This window comes from Nesoenas mayeri (genome assembly GCF_963082525.1).
Source record: "Nesoenas mayeri genome assembly, chromosome: 21".
In the NCBI taxonomy this organism is placed as follows: Eukaryota; Metazoa; Chordata; class Aves; order Columbiformes; family Columbidae; genus Nesoenas; species Nesoenas mayeri.
In genome coordinates this window covers 4,482,783-4,503,037 of record NC_137571.1, presented here as the reverse complement: position 1 = coordinate 4,503,037, position 20,255 = coordinate 4,482,783, and the positions used below count along the sequence as shown (strand labels likewise).

The 20,255-nt window shown below is 48.2% G+C and overlaps 1 protein-coding gene across 5 annotated transcripts in view; it reads left to right on the top strand.

The window, feature by feature from the left end:
* The window catches only part of NFYC (nuclear transcription factor Y subunit gamma), a 29,134-nt gene extending 13,147 nt beyond the window's left edge, over window positions 1-15,987 (top strand). For 3 of the 5 annotated variants that reach the window (XM_080357693.1, XM_080357694.1, XM_080357695.1), the window contains exons 2-10: window positions 108-220; window positions 3,108-3,179; window positions 3,738-3,851; window positions 6,005-6,100; window positions 9,114-9,287; window positions 10,295-10,453; window positions 13,737-13,844; window positions 14,531-14,590; window positions 15,133-15,987. In XM_080357693.1, the coding sequence (XP_080213819.1) occupies window positions 116-220; window positions 3,108-3,179; window positions 3,738-3,851; window positions 6,005-6,100; window positions 9,114-9,287; window positions 10,295-10,453; window positions 13,737-13,844; window positions 14,531-14,590; window positions 15,133-15,252 (1,008 nt within the window). In that variant the 5' untranslated portion in view covers window positions 108-115 and the 3' untranslated portion in view covers window positions 15,253-15,987. Of the gene's footprint in view, window positions 1-107; window positions 221-3,063; window positions 3,180-3,737; window positions 3,852-6,004; window positions 6,101-9,113; window positions 9,288-10,294; window positions 10,454-13,736; window positions 13,845-14,530; window positions 14,591-15,132 lie in introns of those variants that run through there. The other 2 variants (XM_080357697.1, XM_080357696.1) reach the window with 2 other exon arrangements.
* Window positions 15,988-20,255: the final 4,268 nt, after the last annotated feature.

Sequence of the window (20,255 nt, the reverse complement as noted above, 5' to 3'; positions counted from 1 at the left end):
TTTGATGGTTTTACAGAGCGATTATTTAGGCTGGGACTTGGCGGTGGCTTCGGAAACCCGCGGCTCCTGCCTCCCTCGTTGCTGACACTCGGTTTTGTCTCTCCCAGCTGCCAGGATGTCCACGGATGGCGGCTTCGGCCCCGCCAGCAGCAGCGATGCCCAGCAGAGCCTCCAGTCCTTCTGGCCGCGGGTGATGGAGGAGATCCGCAACCTCACTGTGGTGAGTGGCCTCGTCGCCCTCTTATTTCTGCAGAACTGACAAGTGAAAGACACCAGTGACGTCTGGTAGCGAGATAAACCTCAGCGTGAATGGGTTCCTGCTGCTGATGGGATCCAGTTGGCTATTGATGTGCTGCAAGGTGGCCTGAAAGAGCTCATTAATAATCATTCAGCCAGGCTTGTGGCTGTTGGCCACCACTGGTTGAACTCAGGATATAAACTGAACACAGCTGATTCACAGCGTAGCGGGATGTAATAGTCATCCCTTCAGCTCTTTGTGGACTAAACGAGAACACAAAGTTGATTCAAATGTTAATGTTCAAAACACGACTCTCAGTCTTTTCCCCCCTTCACAAATTCAAACCCCAGGTACTATTTTTTGTGAATGAGTTTTTGGGTTTGACTGGTGTATTAGAACTATTATGTCCTCTTTCAGAACCATCTCCTTTGACAAGCCTGGAGTTTTGAAAATCACTTGAATGCCAAGTGCATCATTATCACATGCTTTATTAATTTAAAGACATTTGATTAAAAAAAAAGATCATGCATAGGCTGAGAATAAGAATTGGACTAAGTAGCTTCTATTTTTTTCCATCCCCAAAAGAGATGTCCCCGAGAACAAGGGCATATAATAAAAATGGCTTTTCAAGAGAGACGGATAGATTCCTGTGGCACAGTGGTGCTGAAAGCACACCCCTGTGCTTCCAATGCGACTGAAAACAAAAGAACTCCAGTCACAGACGGGCTGTTCAAAGTGAAAACCCCAATCCAGTAGTTGGAAGATAAGCTGCTTTTTTCAGCCTATGTGCAGATAGTTGATTAAAGAAACAGATGTAGAAATTTGTATGCATAACCAGAATTAATTACTTTCCTCTTTCAGCGCAGTGAATTCTTGTGTTCAAGAGCTGTAGTTTGTCTTCATCTCCACATGAAAGGGGTTTATTCTGCAGCTTATCAAGTACGGGCAGCTTAATTTTTAACTGTCGTGTGAATCTATTTATTGCATTGCAAGCTAGTAAGTCATTGAAAATGTAACTGAGAACAGTGAAGGGAGTTGGAAAAGGGATAACTGCAAAACATTCCTATGTAGTCGTCCCATTAAATCCCAAAACTGAGTGTGCATCGCTCCCATGGATGTGGGCATAAGTAAATTTAAATAAAGCTGATCTGTGTGTACTCGGGAGCGAGGTCAGAGCAGCTGGTTCATGGAAAAGCTGCTTTGGTTGTCTGCTAAAATTCAGGGGAAAAAACAAGCGAGTTCTTTAGAAGAACAAACCAGAGGTCCCTGTTCCCTGCCCCATGTAACAGAAAGAACTGCAGCCGAGTCTTGGAGAAATGGGAAAGGGGACTGAGCTGGAACTTGAGTTTCGGCTCCACAATGAGTTCGAAGAAGCTCGGGAAAACATTTGAGACCTAATTTGGAAAAAAGAAAAGATGAAGAATTGGTGTCTAAAGTCTGTTCTGCTGGGTAGTAGCCAGTAGTGGTCATGCTTCTCTTCACCGTGGTGCTTGCGTATTAATTCTGATTTATGTGACGTTTGCCTTAAAGGAATAAAGGAGCTTTAATTTTATTCTCTTTTCTCTCACTGTCTCTCTTCTCTAAAGGTTTTAATAGCGTTGTACCTATGCATGTCAAATTGCAGTTCTGCTGCTCGTAGAAGTTAATATAGTGAAGAGATCCACAAACTAGAAATGTTGTCCTCGTCTCTTTTTGCGGAAAAGCTCACGAGGCTCTTTAAAAAGCAACGAGCTTTTAAAATAAATCTTAAAAACGCCAAAAAACCCCCTCTGGGATATTTTTCCATGCCCCAGCAACCCTGTAACTTGTTTATGTGGCAGTTTGTGGTTGAAACCCTGAGCGTGTCCAGCACCGGTCCTGTCTCTGCCTCTTCTCCCATCGCTCCAAATCCTCCCCCTCTAAGGTCACCCCCAATCAGTGCCAGTTTGCAGCACATAACTGGGAGCACCTCATTCCCCGCTCTCTACAGAATGAGGACACAGAACGCTTTTTTAACGTATATACATATACAATAGCGTCTATAAATATACACCAAATTTGAACATAGAAACGCAATAAAATGCCCCCTGCTGGAGCGCCGGCCGGACCGCACGTGGCCTCCATAGTTAGTCTCAATAGAAAACAGCATTTTCAGCATTTTTCCCCCTCTTTTGTTTCACTACCACGGCTTGCAGTGCTTTCTTCCCCAGAGAAATGAATTTCCTTTTATTTTCTATGACATTTTGGTGAAGAAGGGATGACGTTTTTCCTTTAGGAGCCCTTTGTGGGCAGGGATTCTGCATTCCTGATGTGATTGCACGGAGCTTCAGCCTTTCTCCCTTTTTAAGAGGCTCCTGGTAGCAACACACTGTGGATTCTTTTTATTCCTCTGTCTCAAACCAGGAATAGAAGAGATTTTTTTGAACAAGACTCTTGCAAGTTTTTTAACACCAAAATGGGTATTGGGCAACCGGGAAGGACAAATAAATCCGACTTTTTGGTGGCCACACGTAGCTCTTGGTTGCCGTCCTTTTCCTCTTGGGACATTCTGTAAATTCCAATGGTTTCTGTGTCCTGAGATGCCTAATTGAATGAGTTGCTTCGAAAATAAGTAGATGCAGAAATGCGTGATATTAGAACCATTGTGTTCTGCAGAAGGACTTCGGCTTTGAGGTGGAATAGTAGATACAAGCGCCTGACGGAAGATTTAAGTAGAGTGATATCAGTGTAAAATAATGCAGATGAGAGTTCTTGGGGCTGAGGAGAAGCTGCCACAGCTCAAAGAAAACACAGTTTAATTCTAGACTATACAGACTTGTTTTAACGTTTCTTCCCTTTGTTTTCAGTGAAGTATCAGTAGAGCATCTCTCACATGTGAATCTCTCTGCAGAAAGACTTCAGGGTTCAAGAACTCCCTCTGGCTCGGATTAAGAAGATAATGAAACTCGATGAAGATGTGAAGGTACGCTCGGGGTTTTTCTTAAGTAGTTATGATCCTTTTGGTGGATATTGTTCCTTGCAATTCTTTACTCATGGCTACCGTTATTTATTATCATCGTTAAAGCACATTTTAATTGTTGCCTTGAATGCAATATTAACCAGCCTTGTGTAATTAAACCGAGCTGGGAAAGCAAAATCATTTGGGATTTTTGCTGAAGACTTTTGCACTTTTGGTTTTTTCTGTATCATTCTGTGTATTTTCTGGTTTTTAGTGTTTAACTTTCTGTTCTCATGTTTCCTCCTTGTTCTCTCGCCTCTTCCTTTCCCAAAGCCACAGAGTGTTTAGAATGAAGAGCGATATCCCTGCTGTGCTGTTCCCAGTTTTATGGAAAATATAATAAGTAGATAACATGGGTTTGATACCAACATTTGAGCTGAACCTTGTGGAAATTCCCCCAACTTCCCTATTAAGCAATGCAACCATTCACACTTTACTAACGTGATAAAATTACCCCGACTGCCGCTTTGCAGTAAAACTAATGGGCAACTTTAAAGAAAAACGCTGTACATGTCATTGCAGATGATCAGCGCAGAAGCTCCCGTGTTGTTCGCCAGGGCGGCTCAGATCTTCATCACAGAACTGACATTGCGAGCGTGGATACACACGGAAGACAACAAGCGCAGGACTCTGCAGGTAGCGGAGCTGCTCCCATCCTCAGCTGCTCCAGAAGCTCCTTCCAACTCTTTGTTTCCATAATACAAGGCCTGTTTTGTAGACAGGAACTTTGGTACCTGTGTTTATCGCTGCGAGCCCCTGTAAAAAGCACAGTGCCCAGTGTAACTCTGCAGCTGAAATGCTTTTCTTTCCTTAATTTTTTTTTTTTCAGAAAAACCCAAACAACAACAAAACCAATCAAAGCTGCAGCTGTCAGCTCATAGTGACCTGCGGTAGCTGTTGAACTTGCAGCTGAAGTGATTTGAGAGTAAACTGTAACACTCCAGGGTGTTCAAGTGGAAGAGGAGAGTTTCTAGATCATGGCAGGAGGGGCTGGCCGCTTGGGGAGAATATCAGGCTGTTGTCAGAGGGGTTAGGGAGGCAACTAGGAAAGCTAAGGCCTCCTTAGAATTAAAACTGGTGAGAGGGGTCAAGGACAACAGGAAGAGCTTTTTCCAACACGTGGCAGATAAAACTAACACCAGAGGCAATGCAGACCCACTGATGAACGAGGTGGGTGCCCTGGTGACAGAAGATACAGAGAAGGCAGTTACTGAACGCCTTCTTTGTCTCTGCTCTGCTGGAGTCTGTCCTGAGGATCCCGTACCGCTGAGGCCCCAGAGGAAGGCAGGACAATGGGGGAGTTTGCCTGGGTTGATGAGGACTGGGTTAGGGAGCAGTTGGGCAGTCTGGACATCCATAAATCCATGGGTCCGGATGGGATGCACCCGCGGGTGCTGAGGGAGCTGGCTGAGGTCATTGCTGGACCGCTCTCCATCATCTTTGGCAAGTGAGCTTTCCTGGTGCAGAGGTTGCTGTGGTGGCAAGGAGACGTGTCTGATTTCAGTCCAAAGCTGTCCTGTGATAGGTGACCTGGCCACTCAGCCTCCGCTAAACTGATGCTACTTGTTTAACCCAGGTATTAGTGCAGTACTCACGGAAAGGATGGATTTGATTCACATTCCATGAACAAGATGCTTAAAAGCGCTGACTCAGGCGTGTCCTGTTAACAGTTTTCAAGCTAGGATGGGTCCGTTCATTTCAGAATCATAGCTAAGTCCTGATCCTAACATATAAGACCTTAAACTAAGTCAGGTTTTAGCGCTGCCTTGCCTTCCGCTTTCTGCACGGACGGTGCAGCTGGAGAAATGCGGTCGCTGCTTATCAAGTATTTGGGAAGAAAATTGTGAGCGGAGAGGTCTGAGTTATGGGAGTCTGTTCCTGAGGAAATTGGATGGAGCCCAATCCTCAGCAGGGAGAGTGACATACGAGGGACATCTGCGCAGTAAAAGTGGTGAAGACGCTTTTCTAACACGTGCTGCCTGCAGAACAGAAGGAACGTCTCTCTTGTGCTTTCAACGTGATCGTTGTTTGGCAATTAAACACCAAGACACTATAAGGTTTAGAAATATCAACTAGCCTGAAATGAGAGGATTGATGGTCTTTCAGATTTTACCTGCTCGTTAGGCAGCGTCTGCATCTGTGCCTCAAATCCTGTTCGTATATATACTGCATACATTTATCTTCAACTAAAGAGAGAATGAGACTTCTAGTAGCTCCTTGAATTAGCCCTGCTCTTTAGGGTGGCTTGCAAGAATTCTAACATGACTGAGTGCTTTTTATTTTTTTAAGTAATTTGGCCTTTTTATCTTGGGGATTTTTTCAAATCTTCAGCAAATACACTTAAGTGATGACTTATTGCTGGGTAGCTCTTTATTCAGGTCTTTAATGCTTTGACCTCCTTAGATTTCTTTTGAGGCAGGGTAGAAAAGTGAAGTTGGAATTTGCTTTGAGAAGACACCTTGCCAGTTTTTCGTTGAAACTCGTTGACTCTTGCACATCCTTTTCCTGATACATGTTTGGCCAGTTTGCTGAGTATGTTTTAATCTTCGTGCTTTCTTTTAACCACTTTGCCCTTCCACATGCTGAAGCTTGTTCTCTCAGCATCTCTTGGGAATCCCCTGCCCTGAATAAGATCCTGTAAGGCTTATGGTGGTTGTCACGAGCCCTCTGTGAATTGCAGCAGGACTGTTGTGGAGAGCTTCACTCAATTAAAAACCTCTCACTTTATTTATCCAGTGACAAATAGACTTTTAAAGCTGAAGAATGGTTTTATCTTTTTGTTCTAACAGAGGAATGACATCGCCATGGCAATTACCAAGTTTGATCAGTTCGATTTTCTTATCGATATTGTTCCAAGAGATGAACTGAAGCCTCCAAAGCGGCAGGTGAGGCTTAAAAATAAAAACGTTATTGTCTGTCCTTTCCTTGGTATGATTTCGGTCTGTAATTGGCAGAGAGTTGACAAAGCAACGCAGAACCAGATTTAAACATGAGGTTTGTGCCTTTCCTTTGCATGTTTATTTACAACAGTTTTCAGCTTCTTGAATATTTTTTTATGGAAATAGAGCTTGAGTGGAAACTTACACAAGCCTGACTTGGAGATTTACTGAAGTGACACAACTAAATGTCTCTGATACCAAATGTTAAAAATCTCATTTAAAAAGCGTGCTTTGGCATGTAAAGGGAGAAGCAGACCGCTGTGCTTCGGAGACCAGCCCCTGCGTCCTGGGGCAGTCCTTGCTGCTGTAAACATCCTTGACTGGAAGCTGTGAGGTGCGAGCAGGAGCTTTCAGTCGGATGTTTGCAGCAGCAGGCTGCTGCCGTCATCTGAGCACGACGCCTCCAACCCAACAGGTTCGTGTTTCACAAAGCCTTCGATTCCCTCCCTGCTTGAAGACGCCATGAAGTGGGATCAAAGCTCAGTCTTGCTGCTTCCAGCGCGGCTCCTTCCATCCCTTCGCTGAGGTTAGCCCTGCAGCAGGGATGATGTATCCAAAGATCATTAGTTCGGTATTAAATAAAAAGAGCAGCAGCTGGCACAGCCGCTCTTGCTGCTTTGCTCAACTCAGTTTGTTCAGCTTGATAAGCCAAAACGACTTGGCTGCAGCCTGAAGTAACACAGGTTAATTCTGGCATTGCACATTCGGTTATTTTTCTTTTAGGTGCCTCGTTCGGTTATTCTGCTTTGCAGTGCTATTTTTAGAAGTGCTCCATGTTTGGGAGGGAGAACATCGCCTGTATCTTTTTCTTGCTGGAACCTTTTGATTCACATCAAAATGTTCTGATTACAGAACATTCAAGTTCCATAATCAAATAAATGTCCAGAGGGTTTTAATAGTGTGTTAGGTGCATTTAGGTTACTCGGTTAAGGTGTCTTGACGATACATCCCCCCAGAGCTGTGCCTTTGGGATTGCACAGCCTCAGCAGTGAAACCCGGGTGGTTTGGGGTTGAGATAAGCTGTAGAGATGTGTCTCCTACTGATACATCCACTCAATCACTAGAAACACTTCTTACGGTGAGAGAAGCTTAATGGAGAAATAGCTGCCTGATAAGAACACAGGTCAGGGCTTTGCAATGGAAAACACTCCCTTGATTCAGCAGTGTTGAAAAGCGGCTGCCTGTGCACTGACAGTCGGTGCTTTTTGGCTGGGGATACAATCTGTACTTTATCTCTACCATGGAAAAGAGTGTTTGACAAGTCACTGTTGGTTACGTGGAAGACCTGGGAATGAAACCATGAGTGTTATGTTGCTCTGGTAACTAAAGCTGTGGCTTGAAAATAAAAGATGGCAAATGATACGATATAACCTAGTTCAAGCAGATTTGGATTTAAGCCGGTTTTGCCTGTAGCAAATGCAGCTTAACCTGGAATAGATACTTACAGAAGTATTCAGTTGCCTTAATTGTTTCAGGATCCAGCTAGGAACTGAGGACTGGAGTGCTCTAGAAATGACGTACAAGGACTAGACTTACAGAAGCAGCCGCAGCTCTTCTACGCCTATGCTTTTATGGTTAACTGAAGACATGTCCTGTTGAATATATATTTAAAAGTTGTTATTAATCCCTCCCCCAAAGGATTTTTCATGAAGCAAGTTGGAATAATCAGTGAGTTGCTCTGTGTAGCGTACTGTAAGTATTTGATGGTGGTGGTTTGCAGTACCACGGGATAGTGCTGATGTTTGCTCTGAGAGCCAGGCTTAGGTGGCACTTTTGATTACAGCCAACTGCAAACAGCTTCATCTTTGGAGGGGAATTTTCTGGTAGGCTATTGAGAAACCTCACAGTATTAAGTCCATCCGAGAGACCAACATCTGAGCAAAAGGACTGTCTTATTCCAGCCCATCTAGACAATGTATATCCATCTTGTTCAATGTGAATTTTCCTCGTCCCGTTCAGTTGGGCGCACTGAAGGTGATCCGGGAGCAGTTCTTACAGGGGAGTCAAGCAGGCTCGTGTAAATGGGAATTCACCATGTTGTAGCACGTGTAAACATCCTACACTCTCAGCTGTGAACTGAGGTGGCTGGGAGAGGATTGTTTACTCCTCCTGCCATGGAGTGAACGTCTGCTGAGCTGCATCTCCCGAAGCTTCAACATCCAGCTGCTCCTCGGGGGAGCGTAACAGTTGTGATTCTTGAGCGTTAATGGCTTGTCACTGCACATAATCTCGGAAAAATCTACATCTTTGCCTAAAATACCGTTAATCTTAAGGGGCTTTTTCTCTCCTAAAGACACGTGTAGATAAAACAAACCAGCCGTATTACAGCCTGTGCTCTGACAGTGAGCGAGAGCAGAGCCTTTTGTTTCTTCACACTGTTGAGATATTGCCGCTTCCAGCAGAATCGGGCTGCTAAGCCGCAGTGCAAGATGAAGTTGTTATAATTCTGGAAAGGCTGGGTTTAAATAAATAAATAAGGGCACGACAGTATACATCAAGTCCATGACTTTTATTCCCAGGAGTTTAATATCAGAGCTAGATTGAGATTTGTGTTGGGTATGTTGGCTAAGAAGAGGGTTTTGTTGACAGATGAGGCTTTTAAGTCTTCCCGGTACATTTGCAATTCATACTGTGTTAAGATAACAGGCGATGATGGAATTTACTGATGAGGAGTTGCGTGGTTTTCAGCTATGCTAATTTTACTCGTTTGCTTCTCATAATGAAATTGGTGACTACATGATTATATGTAGTTATTGGGAATGCTTTTGATTTCCATACAGCTGACTAAACGAGGAAACCCGTTTTGATTTATCATTTCAGATGTACTTAATTAAGCGGTTACAGATGAGGTATTAAAGATGCTTTCCCATGGATGGTGCTCATGGAGGGGCTGTTCCAGCTGTGGTGTTTGGGTGTCAATGTTCCCTCTGTGGTTAATTGTCTGTTCCCTGTGCTGCAGGAGGAGGTGCGTCAGGCTGTGACCCCAGCCGAGCCCGTACAGTATTATTTCACGCTCGCTCAGCAACCTGCTGCTGTGCAGGTTCAAGGCCAACAGCAAGGCCAACAAACCACCACATCCACCACGACCATCCAGCCAGGACAGATCATCATCGCCCAACCTCAGCAGGGGCAGGTGAGCGATGAGCATTGGCCAGGGCTTTGCAGCGGGTGGTGTGTTGCTGTGTCCTGCTCTCACCGCTCAGGACAGTCAGTAACAATATAGAACCCCAGGTTCCAGTGTAAGTTAGGGAATCACCTATTAGAGAGCAGCGTAGGGGAAAGGGACCTGGGGATCCTGGGGACAACAGGGTGACCATGAGCCAGCACTGGGCCCTTGTGGCCAGGAAGCCAATGGTACCTGGGGAGGGTTAGAAGGGGGTGGTCAGTAGGTCAGAGAGGTTCTCCTGCCCCTCTGCTCTGCCCTGGGGAGACCACACCTGGAATCTTGTGTCCAGTTGTAGCCCCTCAGTTCCAGCAGGACAGGGAACTGCTGGAGAGAGTCCAGCGCAGCCACCAAGATGCTGAAGGGAGTGGAGCATCTCCCGTGTGAGGAAAGGCTGAGGGAGCTGGGGCTCTGGAGCTGGACAAGAGGGGACTGAGGGGTGACTCGTTCATGGGCATCAATATAGAAAGCGTGAGTGTCAGGAGGATGGAGCCAGGCTCTTCTCGGTGACAACCAATGATAAGACAAGAGGTAATGGGTGCAAACTGGAACACAGGAGGTTCCACTTAAAGATGAGAAGAAACTTGTTGGGGATGAGGGTGTCAGAGCCTGGCCCAGGCTGCCCAGGAGGGTTGTGGAGTCTCCTTCTGTGCAGACATTCCAACCCGCCTGGACACCTTCCTGTGTAACCTCATCTGGGTGTTCCTGCTCCATGGGGGGATTGCACTGGATGAGCTTTCCAGGGCTCTTCAACCCCTGACATTCTGGGATTCTGTGAAATATGTTTTCTGGTTGTGACCAGGTGTTCGGGCACCTTAGTAACAAGGGTTGTGTAGATCCTGGGTTCACTTCATGGTGATTTAATCATCAACAACAGTGGGTCTAGGAAGTGGTCTATCTGTGGTAATCTTTGTATCTTGTGGCTGTTTCACGCATGATCAGTCCTTGTTTGGTCCTTCTCCCCGTTTTGAACGCAGACCACCCCTGTGACGATGCAGGTGGGCGAAGGGCAGCAGGTACAGATAGTCCAGGCCCAGCCGCAAGGCCAGACCCAGCAGGCTCAGAGTGGCACCGGGCAGACCATGCAAGTCATGCAGCAGATCATCACCAACACAGGAGAAATCCAGCAAATCCCGGTAAGGCTGCCAGTACAAACGTTTAACAGTCTTATGAGCAAACTGTCTGCTGGTGTTCTGGCATAAGACTGTACATGTGTGCTTTATGAACTGTGAGAGGAAGTTTGGATTGTGTTTCCTGCACTTAAGAGAGGAAAACTAACCAGGTGTGACCTGAAGAGGGGAATAAATCTAACCCATCTAGTGTAAACTCATTGCCCACCCCTGATACTTTCTTCTGAGTGAAATAGTTACAATTAGGAAGCAATAAATAAAATATTTCCTGCATAAACCTTAGTTCTCTACCACAGCATGGTTTAAATAAAGCATAATTAACTTCTTTTGCTGTTACTTCATTCTGCCTCTGTGCTCTGAAGTCATGACCTGGCAGACTGAATGGGAAAGGTGCCATCTGTGAGGTTATTAATCAGCTTTTATGTTACGAGAAATAGTTCTACAAAATACTTTGAGCTGCTTGGAGGAACAGCTTTGCAGAACCAGAAAACATCTCCTTAATTTCACATCATCATAGACCTCCTGTGGCCTTAAGATTTTGAGTACCCAGCATCAGTTGTAACATCCTGCCCTGTGTCCTGGGTAAACGTGGCTTGTCACGTTTTCCCCCCCTCTCTAACTTAAAATCACAACAAAGCTGCACCTGTTGGTTCCCATCTGGAAAATTTTACACCTCCTCAAGGAAAAAAAGACAAAATCCAGTTCTGTGTAGTTAACCAGTAACCCAAAGGTCAGACCAAGTGACCCAAAGGTCAGACCAAGTGACCAAGACAAGCATTTTGCTGTGGCTTCTATCATTAAGTGTCCCCACAGCTGGGGCAAAACTGATCTCTCACACAATTTCGCTTTTTGAGATTTGCTCTGAACATCGGGCAAAACCAGCGCTTTGACAGAACATCGTAAAAAAGGTTGAGATTGTGGATATTACTAGATTGTCCCAATTCACTTCCAAATTCTTCTCATCTCTTAAGTCTTCAGCTGATTCCTACTCCTTGGTGTTGTTCAGAAAGGAGGTATATTTCTTACCAAATACGGTGTTTTACTACAAGCAACCTTTTTTCTTCTCTGCGTTCTCCACTGCCTTTCCTTTACATTCTTTTTTCTTCCTTACATCACGAAAGGCTCTCCAAGGTACTTGTTCTTCAAAGCATTTTGGATCTCCACCTCCAGCCTTAGTGAGTCCATTCCAACAGGACTGAGCATTAAACCATCCTCCTTTGGTTCAGCAATAGAACAACAGCTCAGGCTTGTTTCCCAGTTGTCTCCAGTGAATGCTGTAACTCCCTACAAGAAGAGGGCTTGGATGTCTGTTAGGAGAAAGAATTCTTTATAAAATAGCTGTTAGGAGCCATAATCTCCTGCAGAACGTTCTCCTTGGAGCGTCTTACACACAGATGTGAGACAAACTGTGTGATGTCTTGTCTTTGGGAACCCTCTAATAACTGTCAGACTGCAGCAGAGCAGCTTAGGAGCAGCGTTTTAATGAAACAGTCAGAATTCGCACTTCTCTATCTGCCAGAGAGACTGTTTTGACTGTAATTAAGAAGATTCTTAATCGCGGTGTGCTGAAGAATCACAGCGTGTGCCGAAGGACGCATCACTTCCAACAAGTGAAGTGAAACAGAACGTGGAGCCACGCGCTCACACCCAAAGCTTTTAGTGCCCTACCCTGGAAAGTGTTTTTTGTTCAGTTTCATATAATGACTGTCCTTGGGCTCTTTGCTGCTCTCTGTTCTGTTCTCTTTCTACCGCACTTCTCTTATTTTTCCCTTGAGTTTCCTTTCTGTCTTGATACAGTTAGTGCTCTGTTCTGCTGGTTCCTTTTCACTCCGGTATCTGTTCAGATTCAGCAAAGAATCTTTCCCAATGCCACAAATGACAATTTAAAACACCCTCGTGAAACTGGTAGCGCCTACAGGAGTGTTGAGAGAACCTTACTAATGTTCTCTGCTGTTTTTCCACGTTCTCTTGACACCGTGAACACTTCTACTGTGATTTACCGACACTCCAGGACCACTGGATGCCTCTGGAAAGGCAGCTTTTATTTTTGCCTTTAAAGTGAGAAAAACCTGGAAGTGTGTGTGTGTCAATTAAACGGTAATCATTTGTTTGTCCGCATTAATTTTGTGTTAAATTCAATCTGTATGTTCTTGCTGGGCAGGTTCTTTGGAGCTTGCCCTCGTTTCTGGAAAAGTGCTGTTTCTAAATCGCTTTCATCCATTCAGTCAGTAGCGCGGTTACAATCTGAGCAGGAAGCCCCTAGTGTGGCAAACATGATCTGCCAGCAGATTTCAGTGCGGAAACACATTCTTTATTGGCGTGTTTATGCTCACGTGGAGTTTATTTGCTCTCGAAATAATATCGGAGCTTTCAGACACAGCTGGTGAAGTCAGCGGCGTTTGTGCAAACACCAAGACCATGTTCTAAGCACTCGAACCTCTGTCAGTGAGCAGGTTTCAAGTATTTGTATGTTCCCCTTTCCCGTTTTTAAAAAGAAAACACAACCTCAAAACATTTTGTGTATATAATTAACCTTAAGACCGTGACTCCAAATGTTTTACGTTAAATAACACTAACTGAACAATTCAACACTGGTATCAATCAGACTGTGATCTTTTTGTCGCTTCTCAGTGGTGTATTAGTAGTTGATATTACAGAACATGCAAGGTGAGAGCTGAGGTTACCAAGATTAAAAAAGAATTGCATTTAAATGTTGTACACAAAGTATTGGCACAGAAGGTTTTGGCCTTTGCCAAGCGGGGGTGACATGTATTGGCAGAGAGTTGCATTAAAAGCTTCCAAATGTTACCTCACAATATTCCTGGGGTTTGTCATCTCTGCTGTCTTTATGTACAAATCTCCCGTACATTCATTTATCCTTTTTGGCAGGATATAATAGCAGTGTCATTATGTGCAGCCAGCTCATAAGAATACTCTTTATGCGAAACGGTACATCCAAGTAGTGAATTGATTCTCGTAACCAAAAAGAAATAAGAGCTCTCCAAGCTCTCCGAAATGGAGCGGTTAATCTGCTAAGTGACCGCTGCGTTCTGGACAAAGACGTGACGTTGTGGTTCCTCGGGGTTTCGCTTGGAGATGCTGCAGGAGTTGCGTGGACTCTGGTCTTGCTTTGGCAGGGTCTGTGGTAGTTACTCATCCCCGCCAAAGCTCCCCGGTGTCATCCATTCCCCTGGCTTGTGTTGTGGAAACGAGAAGGCAAGTTGATGCGTTTCAGGTTACACAGTTATGTGTTTAATTTTCTTTCCCTGCCCCCTCCGCTTGTCTCCAGGTTCAGTTGAATGCTGGCCAGCTGCAGTATATCCGCTTAGCCCAACCTGTGTCAGGCACCCAGGTAGTCCAGGGGCAGATCCAGACGCTTGCAACCAATGCTCAGCAGGTACGCACTTAAACCGGCAGGACTGACCTTGACATGTTGTCCCCTCGCTCCTAAAACTGCAAATTCCAGGCGAATGCCCCAGCTCTTGGGCTAGGACTCCTGCGTTTCTTTTCTTCCTGTTACTTCCATCACAATAACGAAGCGAGGAGCACAGCGGAACTCTTTCCCTGTCCGTGAAAGGTGCATGCGAATATGTGTGTGTGTGTGTGTCGTGCTGTGTAAAGCTCGTGCTGCTTTGGAGCTGATTGCAGGTAAAACTTGGGTTCATCAACCTTCTCTTTCCTTCCGCTCCTTCTGGCCGGGCGAGGGAGGAGCAGCCAAGCGGGAACACATCACGACCAGCGTTGCTGCCGGCGGGTTGTCTCGTGTTCTTGTGGCCACCGGTCGCTAAGAGACCCTTCTCTGCCTTCAGAGAAAAGCGACGGCTTTTCTGTCATCCTGGAGGCCGTGTTCTGCGGAAGCCAGAAAGGACACGCTGTGTTCGGTTTAGAATGAACTGAATCCCGTGTCCTTTGTTCTTGTGGTTAGCACCAGCCGGCGGCTTAAGCCGTGTCTTAACCACCTGGTGGGGTAATGAAGTTTGGGAGAGTCTAAAAGCTCTCGAAAGGCAGCAGCAGAATATTGGTAGTGGGGTTCTGGCCGTCTCCAAAGTGCTGTCAGTGATGGTGCTTCTCTTACCCTTGTAGATAACGCAGACAGAAGTCCAGCAAGGACAGCAGCAGTTCAGCCAGTTCACAGACGGACAGGTAAGAGCTTGGAGGTCGTTGGTGCGACGTCCCTTTGAAATCAACACCTAGAAAGACTCTCCTAAGATCTGCATGTTCTAGCAATCGGCTTCTCCTGATAAAACTGCTGCTGCCAGCAAACCCTGAGCAGGAGCAGAAGTGGGTGTTGTGCCAGTCTTCATTCAGGTGGATTCTTCATGTTTTGCTGCCTTTGCTCCAAATTAATCCAGTCCCTTGCGCTCTGGGTGGGACCCATTTTAGTCCTAAACGCTTTAGGAATAAAGGTCTTAACATCGAGCTTTTGACTATTGTGGAAGTAGCTTTGAACTCAATCTGTGCTTCAGAAATTCACACAATTACTTTCTGATTTAGCAGCAAATGTCTATGGCCATTTGTTGTCTGTGGGTTCTTCTTGGAGGGGAACCTGGGAGTTAAACCTGGGAGTTGCTGTTAACGCCACCACTAAACTCGGAGGGTTAATGCCCAGCGTTGTGCGTAGGGTGTTGGCGCTGGGTGTGACGAGAGCTGACGCTCCTTTCTCTCTCTGCTTCTGTCTCCGGCAGCAACTTTACCAGATCCAGCAAGTGACCATGCCTGCAGGCCAGGACATCACCCAGCCCATGTTCATCCAGTCCACCAACCAGACCTCAGACGGCCAAGCCACACAAGTGACAGGGGACTGAGCAGGGACGGGGACGTTACCGCGAATCCCGCGACGTTCGCTGTCCCGCTCGGATGAGTACATCAGCTTCTGTGTATCTGTACTTGATATTAAGCCTATAGTAGGCTGCAATCTCCGGTGCACTATACACCTTCCTCTGCTGGGTATGAGAGAATATCCAACAGACACTGACAAGAATGCAATATTTTTATTTTTAGAAACCAATATTTCAGTGTATTCAGCTGCTTGTTCAGACCCATTAAACTGAAAGAGAACTAATCGAAAGGCATTTGTAGCATCTCATTGAACAACGTGTAAAACGTTTTTATCTAGTAAAATTATTAAAGGGTACTGCATCTGGTTTGTTGTAAGAGCTTTATTCCCGGTATTCTGTTTGTATTTTTATTCTCTGAATAGAGCTAGATGGAGTCCTCCCATCTCAGTGGTCTGGTGGGGGCGTAAGGGGGGGCGTGTGTATGTGTGTGTTAGATTTGCCTCTCCTGCCTCCTTTTTTGGTAAACAGGAGCATTGGCTCTATGCAGCTCGAGGGCAGGGAGTGAAGGAGTGAGAGTGAAAACAACAACAACAACATTCCTTGTGTTATGACTGTATTTTCTAGGGGCAAAAGATCCTTTAATTTGGCCTGGTTGATTCCAGGAACACTAATGGAAATCAGGATAAACCCCAGCCCTGCTGTTACCTGTTGTACTAGCTTCAGTCCATGCATGTAATATAAGCTTCGTAAAATGAAATAAATTCCCTTTGTAAGATAACGTGTGTGCTCTCCTTGAGATGCATCGCCCGGTCTCAACCTTAATCTCTGGAAAGGGAGTTTGGGGCAGGTTTGAGCAAACTCCAGCGGTCGAGTTTAACTGAACACACTGCAAGGATCACGGCAGGGTTGGGCTGAGTTTAGGTCTTGGCTTAAGGCGGGTGCAGGTTTGTAACCAAGGACCTTTGCGCATCCAACATTGAGGCCGCCCCAGAGCCACAGGAGCAGCTGCTGCTGGGGAAGGAAAACTCCACTTCAGCATTTGGCCGGTGGAAGCCGCTCAATCTGGGCCAGGTTGTTCCAGGCAGCCGAGGGGGAGCTCGCTGCATCACCTGCCCCTCCTGGGCTTTCCAGATGTCAATTTTCTTTTCTTTTTGTCAATTTTTTCCACTCCCGCAGTGCCGGGAGCCAGCAGCGCACTGCAGCACAGCCCGCCAGCAGGGCCCAGCACCACCCTGAGCACCGGCCTTGGTACCGTTCCCTGCAGGAGCATCTCACAGAGAACATGAAGTCGGGGAGGGGGGAGTGGAAAACACACCTCGTGTGATAACTCCGTGCGTGGGGACCGGCCAGGAGAGGGCACCCGTGGGCGACGGCTGCCGGGGAAGGGTCCAGGGTGCCTGAGGGTCCCTTTGATGGAACCAGGGCTGGTCCCCAGCGCCCTGATCCTCCCCGTCCTCTGGTCCTGGCTGCTGTCAGTCCAGCAGCCTCATCCTGCCCCAGCAAAGGCACCGCAGCCGAGCTGGTGCTGTCCACAGTGAGAAGAGAAGGGATGGATCACCTCCGAGCAGCTCAGCAAAGCATCCTCCCAGGGAATCGGCTTGTGAGGATGGAGAGAGATGTTCAGCTCCTGGACGCGGGAGCGGGGCGGCCGGCACAGGCAACTGCTGCCTTATCAGCCGCGGGCAGCGGTGGCGAGCGAGGCTCTTCCAAAGCTCTTTACCCAGAGCACTTGTGTTTGCTTGAAATAGTTTAAATTTGAATGGGGATAAATTGCTTAAAGGACAACAAATGGGAGTGGGATGCTGAAAGGAGAGAAGTTTCCAATGAAAGCCTCTACCTCTAGTTGAAGGGGATGGTGGTATCGACACGCTCAGTATCATCTCGCTGAGCTGTGACACTCACAGTGGGGGACACCAGACCTGCGGGTGGCTTGGCAAGTGCCACCAGGCTGTGTCGCAGGTGACCGTGGATGGAAGCGGCGCAGTCAATCAGACCCCAGGCGGACTGTGTTTCCTTGGGGAGCAGCACTCGCTCTTGTCCTCTGACGCTCCATCTTTGCAGGGACCAGCAGCCCTGCAGGATTTGGTTGTGAACTGTCCTGTGGCTGCTGAGCCAGAGCCGGAGAGCCCAGGGATGCAAAGCTCTCTTGATTTCTGTGTCCATTCTTCCTTCCTCGCCTTCAGAGCTGGGAAAAGCAGCCGAATCCCAGACCCATCCTGCTCCCCGCACCGGCAGCGTGGGGTGGAAGCCTCCCAGTTCCTCCAGTGCTCAGGACAGGTGCTGACACATCCCCACAGCAGCGCTGGGACATGGGGAGGGGTTTGTCCTGGCTTTGGGGCTTTTGTCCCCATCCCGCACCCGGCAGCGGGAGGGATGGTTGGAGCTCACCGAAGCGAGGCCGGGGCATCCCGGTGCTTGTTTGTCAGAGCATGTGTGATCACCAACGCCAGGAGCTAACTGCCCTGGGCTGGGGCCAAACCTCCAGCAGAAGCAGGTGCTCTGCAGCCCCCGCTCACCACGGCCGGAGCTCCCGGCTGTCCCCAGTGCTCTCCCGGCTCTCGGGGGGACACCAGCCCTGGGTCCCCCAAGGCCACCTGCCCCAAATTCTACCCATCCTGGCCATGAAGTGCCAAATCAAGCGAATTCCTCACACAGAAGGGGCTGGTTACACCCTCCCCTCCGCGATGCCACCCCCAGCTCTGCCCGGGGCTCCCCAGCATCCCCCCATCCATGGGGCCAGGCTGGGGCTTTGCCCGAGTTGCGGTGCCCGGGTGAGGAGTCCCGGCGCCCCCGGTGCCGCCTGCCCCTCTTCCCATCCCGCAGCCCTGCAGCTGCATTCCAGGGCTGCAAAACTTACTGGAAATCCTGCAGATGCAAATCCTGGCCTCCCGGCCGTGCCAGGAACTTGAGCTGCAATCCCAAGAGGGCAGCAGGCTCCAAGCACGCAGGCTGCCCCGCTCGCCATCACCCAGCCTCGGAAATCCTCTTTAAAATTTCATCGGGACAGGAGGACACGGAGCCGCAGGACTCCCACAGTCGGGTCGGTGGGGGAAAATCCAACAGAGCCCAGGAAGGTTCCCAAAACCTCCACTGGTTCTGACAGATGGGTCGGTGCCGTGTTGATTCAGACTCCTTGGCTCCATCCCAAAACCTTCACGCTCCAGGACTGATGGAGATTCGTATCCAGGGAGGTGACAAGGCACAGGTGGGACCTGTCCCTTCCTTGTGCACAGTGACCCACAGCACCAGCTCCGTGTCCTTGTTAAACCAGCCCCAGCAGCTTTGCCAAGTTTCATTCACTACCAGGGGCTGCTCAGGGTCCAACCTGCAAAAGCAAAGTGTCCGGAGGCAGAAAGTGACGGTCAGGGAGGAGGTGGCAGCTGGGGGTGGCAGCACGCCTTCTCCCCTTATTTATTAGCAGCTTGCCCATTCCAGCAAACAATTTAGAGAAGTGACGTCTTTGTTTAAAGCAAAAAAAATAAATCAGCACTTCTTGTGCACTTACAAACACAGCTCTGCCAATGCTGCCCTGGCAAGCCCGGGACATCGGGCTGGATGTTCCTTATCCAGCTGTGGAGCAGCAGCAGGAATAAAACAACTCCCACCACCTCTCAAGCAAGTGCCCATTTGGTACAAGTCCTTTCCAGGTCACCTTAACTCTCACCTCTGCAGCCCGGAGGCTTTAATCAATCACCAGGTGAAACCTAAACCTTGCGACCGAGGGGAATACGCTGAACCAAACGGCAGCGGGATGAAGGTCAGGGTGCTCCCGCCAGGGTGGCTCGGCTGCGGGGAGCATGTATGGGGGACAATGTTCTGGGGAACCCTGTGCACAGCTCTGGGGGCTGCATCCCCTTGGGGGGCACGTTCAGAGGGGGCTGCAGGGGTTGGGGCTGGAGGGGAGTGCGGAGGAGACACCAGTGACTCGTTGGGGAGAATCTGCTTTGGGTTTACAGGATTTCAGCCTCTGCAGGCACGGTTCAGGTCCCTGTCCTGCTGCTGTGGGGTTTGTGTGGCACTGGGGGGGAGAGGCGCCCTCAGAATAGGGGTTTGCAGTCTGGCTCCTGGGGTGGGTGTTACCAGCCTCATTTCCCCTGTGCTCAAGTAAATAAAACTGCCTATTTATTGTATGTGTTTCCCGAGACCTACCAAAATACCGCAGTGCTCACAAGGGCCCGTGCCAGCGCCAGGATCTCCAAACACCACGTTAAATAATTCACTGAGCGAGCCTTTAACTTGCTCTCCTCTCCCGGAGCACAGGCCCTGGGGCAGCCGTGTGGGGTGGAGGGACTCGACTTGTACAAAGGGGCAGAGAACATGTGGTTGCAGCTGGGACGGGGTTTCTCTGCCCCAGCTTGCTTGGAAAGGGGGTGCCTCAGTTTCCCAAACTGTTAGTGGGAGGTTGTGTGGAGCTGAGGGGAATAAGGCAAATGAGCAAATAGCTGTGGGTGTTGGCTGGGAAACACACCGGGGCCAGGCTTGTAGCTGAGCCTGCAGAGGCTGGGGAGGTCCAGGTGAGCTGTGCTGCTGCAGGGACCAGGGGGAACGGGCACCAGTCGAACTCCTGGCCTGGGAGGGGAGGACAAGGACATTCCCAAGCAACAAGAAGTCTCTCTGTAGGTATTTATTGTCCCTCTAATCCTCAGTGCCTTCAGTAATTCCTGGGCCAAGAGCAAAGGAAGAGGGGATGCTCTGACCCAGGGTGCTCGCTGCCAGGCAGCCGGGGAGGTTTGATGCTGGCTAGCTTGGGAAGCTCGTGTCTGGGATGCTCCATGCCTGGTGGCCAGGGACACTGGCTCCAGAGGTGCTCCCTCCAGAGATACTCCATGCTTGGTAGCCTACGGTGCTTGATACTGTGTGGTTTGGGATGTTCACTCACAGGGTGCTTGGTACTTGGCAGCTTGGGATGCTCTACATCCCATGTTTTGGGATGCTCACTGTGGGATGCTCCACACCCCATGGTTTGGGATGCTCACTAGATGGATGCTCCACACCCCATGGTTTGGGATGCTCACTAGATGGATGCTCCA